The sequence below is a fragment of the Electrophorus electricus genome, chromosome 16, assembly GCF_041902795.1.
Source record: "Electrophorus electricus isolate QZ-2024a chromosome 16, ASM4190279v1, whole genome shotgun sequence".
Classification (NCBI taxonomy): domain Eukaryota; kingdom Metazoa; phylum Chordata; class Actinopteri; order Gymnotiformes; family Gymnotidae; genus Electrophorus; species Electrophorus electricus.
Window position 1 is genome coordinate 12200147 of NC_137512.1, and position 10343 is coordinate 12210489.

General features: G+C 36.3%; 1 protein-coding gene across 1 annotated transcript; it reads right to left on the reverse strand.

Moving 5' to 3' along the window:
- Positions 1-760: 760 nt before the first annotated feature.
- Positions 761-3774, reverse strand: nkx1.2lb (NK1 transcription factor related 2-like,b). Its single transcript, XM_027008673.2, has 2 exons — positions 3336-3774; positions 761-1842 (listed from the first exon to the last, which is right to left on the reverse strand). Exons 1-2 carry the CDS (start codon positions 3772-3774, stop codon positions 1118-1120), a joined length of 1164 nt encoding a protein of 387 aa, XP_026864474.1. The 3' UTR covers positions 761-1117.
- Positions 3775-10343: the final 6569 nt, after the last annotated feature.

Here is a 10343-nt window from a genome sequence, read left to right on the forward strand (position 1 = left end):
TGAAATCTATAGCATTAAGAGAATGCAGGCGAAACGAACTTTTTAAATGAGGCTCACTAAATAAAATCGATTCGATAAAAGATTCCAATACTTAGTACTCATAAAACTATATTATTTATTTATTGCTTTTAGTTTTATTTTTGTTTAACAAATCTTCACTTTAACTTTACCATTGTGTTTAAGTCATTGTTAACACATTAACGTGGGGTAGGTTAGATGGATAAAAACCTGTGTCTTTGAAACGGACTGTGCAAGACGCCTGTTTTCCAGAGTCGACCATGTGATGTACCATAACCTGCAATCTATTTAATTCGGCCAATAATTTAATAATATACATCTCGGTAAAAATAAAGGATTGAAATTAAATCTTGCGTCTAAAAATAATTGTGAATCACACAATATGATATAAAATAAATAATATGATTGATCTTATTTTGAGCTAGACGCATTGCATGTCTTCTCAAAAAATTACAAATGTCAATCTCAATCAAATAAGACCAATTAATTGCACTGTCATTTAATTATGGATGTATTATACAGCGTAGATTATGGAATTTCATGTCTTAAAAATTGCAATTGTACTTTGCACCAAAGCAAACAATGAATTAGTATTTAAACTTAATAAATAACCTTTTTTTTTTAGTTTTAGATAATCCTTTCACGATTTGATTATTAATCTCCACGAACTCATCATTGATGGTTTTGATACATAATATGCTTTTATTATTACTAATTCCTTACTATTTTGCATTTGCATTCAAAATTAGTGTCTAAACATATATTCGTGACAACGGAATATTTACATATCAACCCATAGAAATACTTACAAATGATTAAAATAAAAAGTAAAAATAACAATTAATTTGTCAACGGCTTTGACTTCATGAAAAACTTTATATGAAAAATCATCTGATTCATCCTTTGATCGTCAACTATCCGACAAGCTATTAAGCCCATCAAATATTTTTTGCAGTCTTTGTCTGTGGTCAAACATAATAGCAAACTAATATTTGTGTATTTTAAGATAATAGACGTGTCTCAAACGATAAACTTTTTCTTCATGGTTTGACGTGGCAAAGGATATACGCTGACCACAGGTTGTTTTACAGATGTGATCTTACAGGTGTGGTGTGTAAAAGGCTGGCGCTCCGTAGCTCTGAGAGCTCAACATGAAAGGTGACAGTACTGCATGACTTGGCAGAAAAGGTAATTGGGTGGTGCATACTAGTCCGCCAGGCGTATGACCTGGATAGCCCGCGTGCATTGGCAGATGGCCACTCATAGGTGGAGATGGACTCAGTGGACTGAGGTTACCCAGGCCGTTACTTGGGCCATTTGGACCTCCTCCACCACTGCCGCCTGTTGGGGCACTTGTGTCTGCGCCTGGGTTTTGTTTCTTCCACTTGGTCCGACGGTTCTGAAACCAGATTTTGACTTGTGTCTCTGTTAAACTTAACGATAAAGCTAAATTGAGTCTCTCGCAAACAGAAAGGTAGCGCGTGGATTTGAATTTGTTTTCCAGCGCCACTAGCTGTTCATATGTGAAAGCAGTCCGAGCTCTTCTTGGCTTTCCGGACTTTGAGTCCGATCCAGATCGCTTTCGTTTCGGTTTTACTTGGTGATTCTGTCCATTTGAAGAGGACTGTTGAGTCTGCTGGCCACCAGGACTGGGACATTTCATGATCGACTCGTCATCCTCGTTCTGTCCGAACTCAACATCGGCATTTCCAGTAAGGGCACTGCTACTCTCCTCACTACACAAATCGTCTTGAATCTCGTTGTCGGTGTGATTCCCTCGGGAGAAATCATTTTCATCTGCAGATCTGAATACGAAACCGTCCTCTGTTGAAAGACAACATACGTGGTTATCACAAAATTCTCTAATAGACTATTATGCATTACTATGCTGAGTAGACACAAGTCTATTCATATGAAAATATACGAACTAACATTGCTTACTGATACATACATATAGGATAACTCACATGTGCAACATCTTATTCAATTTTCAGTTTTATTTTAAAGACTTTTAAATACTAAACTATTTCAGTTAGACGAACTCATCATTGATGGCTTTGATACACATTGTTTTTATTATTACTAATTCCTTAAATCCATTTAACTGACCAATCCCAGTTCTAATAAATATAAATGTACAAAAGTTAGCATCAATTAGGGTGATAAAACAAACACCAAAATTTAAAGTATTACGTATAATTATTGCATGGTATTGCTTTGTCACACAAACGTTTTAAAATAACAAAAACATATTAAATTTGTTAAACTTACATAAAATATGTTTTAATCAAAATGCTTCCGGTAGCGCCTTAGTTTGTCTTGATATATCTCCACATTGCCATCTAATCACTATTGCTCAGTTTAAGTTGCCACAAATTGTCCATTACTTTATACTTTCAGTCTACGGTTACGGTTTGATAATTTCTTTTCATGTGTTGCCTCCAACCAAATGCTGGGACAGTCATGACCTTGTAAATATCCTAGTTCAGTAATATTAACAATTTGTTTGCAGAAGTTGCTGATATAAAGGATGAGTTCTCTTAATTTTCAAACCATTTAGACTTGAGACAAAGCTATGTAATATATAAAGAAAAAACAATTAAACTCATTCGATCACGTAATTCAACGTAGTTTGCTGCGTTAAGGACGCTGGATAATAGAGAAGATCGCCCCTGAGTGGCTTGTGCAACGGACAGGTCGATATCCTATTATCGAATTGAGTATATCTCTTTCAGGCAGCTTGCAAACTCATCCTCAACGTCTAAATTATAGGGTCAAATTCCGGATAATTACACGATTTAAACCTATTATACTTATCAAGGAAGATATCGACCACGACGCTCTAAAACTCCAGAAGATGCTCTAGATAAGGACACTTTTCTCCTTTCGTCTAATTTCTTATAAGGACAGTACAAACGCAGATCATACATTTGACTTTACGGCAAAGTTTTGTTAACTGGTACATAAATCTTCTAAACTGGAACGTATATTACACTTCTATGTAATCTTCTATCTAATTTTAACCAAACAGTAATCAAATAGTTCTAAAAATATTTAGGGTAAATTCAGATTCTGACAATGAACTTTCGAAGTGAGTTCTATTTATCGGATGCTCACTCACAGAACTGTATCTCCTCTTTTAAACAATTCTAACCACCCCTTTACGTGGAAATGTCCCCCCAAAACACAGTCTTGTGTAAGGAACACTCTCTATAAGGCCTATTTAGGATGGAGTTATTGAGTCCATATTTCCCCTAAAATAAGTGTAAAATAAGTGAAATCATGCAAAAACAAAGAAACAACTCATTAATACTTACTTAATATTCCGGACGATTTCTTACAGTTGTAGTCTTCAGGATAAGATTTCTGATCCGCTGCATGATTTGAATCTTCGCCTCCTCTGTTTTCTGTGCCAAAAGCGAAGTCACAGCCTGTCCGGTTTGGAGGCTGCCTCTTACTTGTAAACTTATTTGGGTCCAAAATATCTAGAACCGAAAAAGAGGTGGTCCGATGAACAGTGGGTGGTGCGACCGCAGGTGGCTCTTGCCGCGCTGAGTTATCTCGACTTTCCCCTTGAAGTGCTTCTCTTCCCGCGGGGCATGAGAATACCGGTAACTCGCTGGTAGTAAGTCGCTTTTCTCCATGGCTGTCCATGTTCTCCGGAGAGGCGACGACGATTACAGCCGTTTGGGCAGCCACGCCAGTCGCAGGTGGATCGATGGAGATGTCGCCCACCTGCACTTTATCCCTATTCATAGTTTCTTACGAGGCAGGAGTGCATACACGTCCCTTTCTTTATACAGCTGAAAGCATAATCGTTACCAACAATTTTAAATGTGTGTGGAAAACATCGGATGCACTCTTTACAGTCTCAACTATGCTAGCCCTCCTGCAGCGCTATACGATCCTGTCGCTCACTGTTCAGTGCTACGTGCAGGAGTTGATAGCTGACCGTTGGATCTCTCTTGCTCAGATCCTTTTTAGGTTTTAACCATCCCCTTAGGGCCCCCAGCGTTTATGTCACGCGCGTACGCCTGCTTGCTCTTACCCCTCCCCTATATGCAGCTCTGACCGTCGCCAAAATGTAGACGCAAGCTATGACTTATTTATGCATTCATATTCTACTGTGAAACGTAATTGGCTACAAATTAATCCCATGCCTCTAATAGCCTATTATCTCTGTCTGCATGCGTGAGAAGCAACAGAGGCGAGCGGCGAGTGAGTGATGATGTGGTCTGTGATATACGCAGCTGTCAGCTCACTTTCCACGTAAGACCATTGAACTGGAAAGTCACTAAATAGGCTTATTTTTCCTTTCTTTCTCCCTCCCTCGCCTCTTGATGGGGTAAGGTTAGGATAATGACTGTTCCACGAGAAATTTATGATAAAACAGGACACTTATAAAAACAGTGATCTCGTGAACTCTTTAGAAGAGGGAAATATTTTACATTCACTATTTAAATCAAACGCGTTAAAAATGCAAAACTCATTTATAGTTTGCTACCATTCTTTTATCTCTGTAACGGAGTTGGCTATACTGTATCCAGTTCATAAAACGACTGAACAAGAATTTGTCAGCTTTAAAAAGCCAACTTCATTACAGCAGCCAATTATGCAGAAAAGTCATTAATAGACCAATTAATTAAAATGTAATTTCCGAATACCTTCATAAATTAAAAAACAGTTTACGCAATTCATAATTCTAATTAACTTTAACTGAAATATTTACCTACTTTGACATAGCAAAACCCAACAGAAAATCTAACAAAATTGGATTTCTAGGTTGAGTGGGTGTCACATACAAGGTCAGTTCTTTGTAATTACCGAGTGCAATGATCCTTTGGAAGGAAAAGATTAAAAGTTGGACAAAATAATGGGTAAAACAATCAGCTGTAATTTTAGTGGGGATGAACATGATTATCCCATCATGATAAGACCCATGGGAGCCGTGATACAGCCCACTTCAATAAAGCACGAGTAGTGGAGACTACAGCGTCCAAGCTTTAATTTAATAGCTATTAGTTGTTAATCAGATTTTCAAAGTGTCAAAACACTGATTTTAATGGGTTCACCAGTTAGTTTAAAGAGCTCGAGGCCCTAAGATATTCCAACTTTAGAAGATGACCATGACTTATTTTGTGAAAAATGTTTTGTTACATCAGTGCTATCGTTTATATGATAACATATGCTCCCAAGCAGGCAACATCTAAAAATGTAGAAATTGTACTTTATATTTCAGTCTGCTTTATTTTTCTCTGTGCCGTTCGGATATAATTTAATTGCACCCCTACGGGTGTTACACTAAAGTCGTGAACATAATGTAACAACTTCACGCTTAGCCACGAGATAACCGTGGACATAAAAAAACCAAAAACAATTACTACCACTTTAATCGCTAAAGTTGGTTTTCACCTATACGTCCTCAAAACACTAACAGTGCGCTCTATCATTCTTTCACACACAAAATCATAACATATTTTCAAATGTTTTACCAGGAAAATTTTGATGATGTTATCATTATTTAATAATAGAAGAAATACAAATAACCTATTTTAAGAGTAAATGGTAACTACATGAAAAATCTAATTTAAGTCATTACAGGTATAACAGTTGTAATGACATAATATTGTCATATCTTTTAGAATTCACAAATCACTGTTTCTTTTACATATAACATCTCTTTTTAAAACACGACCAAAAGGTTACAAATGTGAAGACTTTACAATATTATGTCAGAGAAGTCCTCTCAGAGTCAACATGAGAAGCAAAATGGAAGCTCAGGCTTGGAACTGAGCCAGATTGGGGGACTTGGATCATTGGGGGGAGACAAGACTGCACCATTAATGAGCTTAATTAAGGTTAATGTGCTCTGCTCAACCTCCTGATTATTGAATTAATCTGATCATACAAATGAATCATAATTACAATAATTAGAAGCTCAGACTATTTCTATCCACAAGGGTTCCTGCTTCACACGACATAGATGCTTAAGGTAAATAGACATATATGTGCAACCTATCCTGTTAGTTCAGCAGAGAACACACACTCACACACAAACACTGTACGTGTGTACCACAAAACCTAGTCTGATATTATGAGGTAAGAAATTATTACATTTTTGCCTTCAAACACCTCAGCCAGAATGATGAATGGTAGTGTGTAAAAATGGAAATGTTCCCCTGGAATTTTCAAGCATGCCTAAAACAGCAAAAGACTTACTCTAACAGACAACACCGAGCTGAAATAGAGCCACACCATGCTTGTTAATAAAGCACCATGTCTCTTTCTTTACAGGGACAACACCATGGTAACATTCTCTGTCATTTTATTTTGCAGATAAATTATTGTGTTCTTAAAGGGGACTGAGAAAAGACATGCTCTAGTCGAAGCAGAGGCAGCAATCTAATGATTTTAAATGAACTCAGAGTAGTAAAAACCTGACAATTCCCCATCATGATAGCACATGACAGTTAAAATGACCAGAAATCAATATTCTGACCGGGTGTCTCCTACTGATAAGAGCTGCCAAGACAATGTTGACTATTAAACTCGACAGCTTGAGATATTACACTATTAGTTATGCTATTTTTAATAATCTATAATATTTGCACTATAGTTAATTAATTATATGGGTCAGATAATATCTAAAGCTGGGATGAGGTCATAGGGGTCTATTAAGACTGGTAATGAGAAAGGAGAAATCTAATCTAAAGGATGAGGGGGTTGTGAAGGAACACATATACAACCAGCTATATCAAACACAGAGGGGAGAGCTGGCAAGAGGGAAGGAGAGAGGCCAGAGAGTGGCAAGAAACATGCAAATAATGAGGGCACATAATGCTGAGGTGTATTACAGTTCTATTTAGACTGGTTCTGTCTGTGCCTAAACCAATACATTTACCACAGAATGCAATATATTTGTATATGAAATTCTCAGTATAGAAACCCACTTCGGCCAATGGTTTCATGTATCCTTAGCTATGTATAAGGGTTATTTTTGCTAGTATTATGAAAGGAGTTTCCTGAATAAAGGAAGTTGCCCATCTGTTTAATGCTAAAATAGGCCAGATGGGGGCATGCTTCTTTTCATACAAATTATCTTACAAGATCAGTTAATACACTTACCCAAGAGGGCAATTATGTTGAAACACAGCGTATGAATATGTATAATCTTTATTTTTCCGCAGAACCACTAAAAATAAGAAAATAATTACACAGATTGCTCTGTATATTTTAACATAATTTGACAATTTTTAACCTTATTACTTTATTCTTAAAATCACTCAGGACTCTTACTTTTGAGGTCCAATATGAATATCTTCTATGTGTAATATAAACTGGGCAGCCTTGTACCTATAAGATGCACTCACTTTATAGTGATGAGAAAAACGTCTGCCCCAGGGGTGATCATTCTGATTTCCAGTCAGGGGGTCTCAGTTATTGTGTCAGGTTGTGGTTACTGCACCTCAGTCAATATGCAATACGGTCGTTTGCCTCACTGATAAACATTCCCTGGTAAGTGAGGCAAGCAGACATATTGATGACGAGCAGGATTTTCTTTCCCATGCTGTTTGCCCATTTCTCCATCTGCTCTGGATTAATGCACGGAGCTGTGGCATCTACTGCGGCACATGTGGATCAAGCTTTAAATTGTGCTATACACCATACCAGAGTAGTTTAAATGCATTGTAACCTGAAACCCTATAAGCTTAATTAAAATACACAAACAAGCTATAAACCTGCTGACAAATCCACTCTTTTATGGTAGAGGAATGAGAGGACAGAGCAGTGGGCTGCCTGTGAGTCCACATAAGAGAGTGATCATCTGATCAATCAATATTCATTTGGTGTAGCACCATTCAATCACTTCATGGCACACACAATTCAAATATCTACAAAGCTATTAAAAAGAAACAAAGAAAATGCTATTAGCATATAATTAACTAATAAGACAGCATAACATGTAACAACATTATAAAATGAATTGGTTTACTGGTTAAGGCCCCAGGTATCTCCTCTGCATTCTCTGAAGACCAATAACCTCTTTAGTTTGTTTGTGGTTGAAACATTGTTTGTACAATAAAGAACTGACACAATGTTCTTTGACATAAATGGATGCTATCATAGCACTAGAATTGTCAACTTAATCAAAGCTTGCCATTTTCCAATTATATATAAAAACAGATACAATTTGACTAGATTCTATGCACAAATGTTTGCTTCAGTCTTCACTGTATATTTCTCAAAGTGTTTCTTAGCCCATTCCTAAGTGCTCAGATGGAGTTGTTACAAGAAATAATTCAGTTGCTTACTGAACAATGCCACAAATTAATATAGATGTCACCTCCCCACCACATCCCCCCAACCAAGAAAAATAAATCCACAATAAAAATATGCTGCTCTCACATCCTTGGTGCTTGGGATCCTAATTATTGGATTCCTCTTTTATTGGGTTTATTCAGCCTAAAGAACAATGATTCACCTTTTATTTGCCCAGTGCTACCACCAATAAAATATATTTTACTACAGTAGATGAATGATACTCAGGGAACAAATGTTGTTTCAGTTTAAAACTGGATCTGAATTAGAGTTGGGCCTTAAGGTCTGGACAGAAAGCACTGACTGAAATGTGCTCATGAGTACATAATTAAACATCATGATTTTGCTTCATACAGCCATTAGGTCAGTTTCCACTTAAGGTCCTGCTTGTATGGAAATGGATACCTTTGACATTTACTATACTATACTTAATAAATGACTGAAAACATTAACTTAATGCAGTATCACAATTTAATATAAACAGTGCCTTATGGTTTACACAAATATATTAGGTTGTAAAATGTGCTGTCCTTTGTTAGATACCTTCAAATACAATGTTTATATATGAGTAATAGTTTGGCATTGATATTGTGCTTTAATCATCTTATTTCATGAACAGTTCCCATGTTTGTGTGAAATCCAGTCAAATCACTGAAACACTCTAACTGCCCATATGCAGTTTAAGACAGTATATTCTCCACTGAAGTATTTATTCTGAACTGCTAAATTACTATTAGACTATAGGGAACAATGAAACATACCAAAACAAAACTACCTGTATTGTATCGTGGTATGTTTGACCTATATTGCTTAATATGTTCATCATTATAATATGTTTAAACCGTATTGTGAATAATTAGTCAAAGTTAATTAAATAATTTATTCTCTTGTAATGTTACCAATGTGATTCAAATGTTTCATTTTAAAGAAAGACTTCATTCCTAACTCAGTTTTTTCCATAATGTTCTTTTGCCTCTCTACTACATTTTAAATATATTTTTGGCAAGAATTCATTGGATGTATCATAGAATTAAGAAAGGATCAATAAATACATGCTAATCACAATTAGCTTGACAATTAGGTTCTACTGCCCTACACACATTAACGTGACTATTGTTAATTAAAACCACCCCCATTAAGAGACTAATTAACAATTAGCATAAACATAATTAGTAAGTAGTGACATTTCACTTGTTATATTGTTAACATTTTTAGAAATTGCCCTTAGAGAAATTCTGTCACACTTGCACAAAGGCAGTACTTTGTCACAGCAAGACAGTGACACTCTACAGCTTTCTACATGGCACCCTGAACTGTGACTAAAACAGCCCACTCATGTCAGTTACACCAAAGGAACAATACTATACAGCAACAACAGTGGGCCATATAATATAATATAAAACACTAGCCAGATGCTACACACTCTCAAACCAAAAAGTACGTAAAAGGTATAATATTTGAAGTGAGTTCATGGCCAATTGTTTCCTTATTTAAAAGAGAATGATAATGTGACTTCAGGTTGACAAGACTGATATTTGTTGCTTAGTTATCAGGTTATTAGTTTTACTCTTCAAATTAATGATGCTCATTTAGGTTGGAAAATATTCTACTTTTAAAACTACATATTGTGATGTTTAATGTAACTCTGTTTACACACACACACACACACACACACACACACACACACACACACACACACACACATACATCAGTTAACTTTAGATGTGGTTTTGAGCACACATACAGGAATCTGCTGTGGGAAGTCCCCAACATTCTGACACTGACAAAATCTGTATCTGCCTATGGTAAATTGTTTGTCTTGAAGGTGTAAAATGCTTAGAGAAGACAAGTCTGCCTGGGGAAGATGGGCATCAAAGTGACATTTCTGTAGTCTAAAAAGCTTCATTGTCACACAAGATAAGCAGGTACAAGTGGATTAAAGTTCTCAAGGAACAGATCTTTTCCTACCTTAGAGCAAGGCTTCATTGTGTTCTTCTGATGCATTT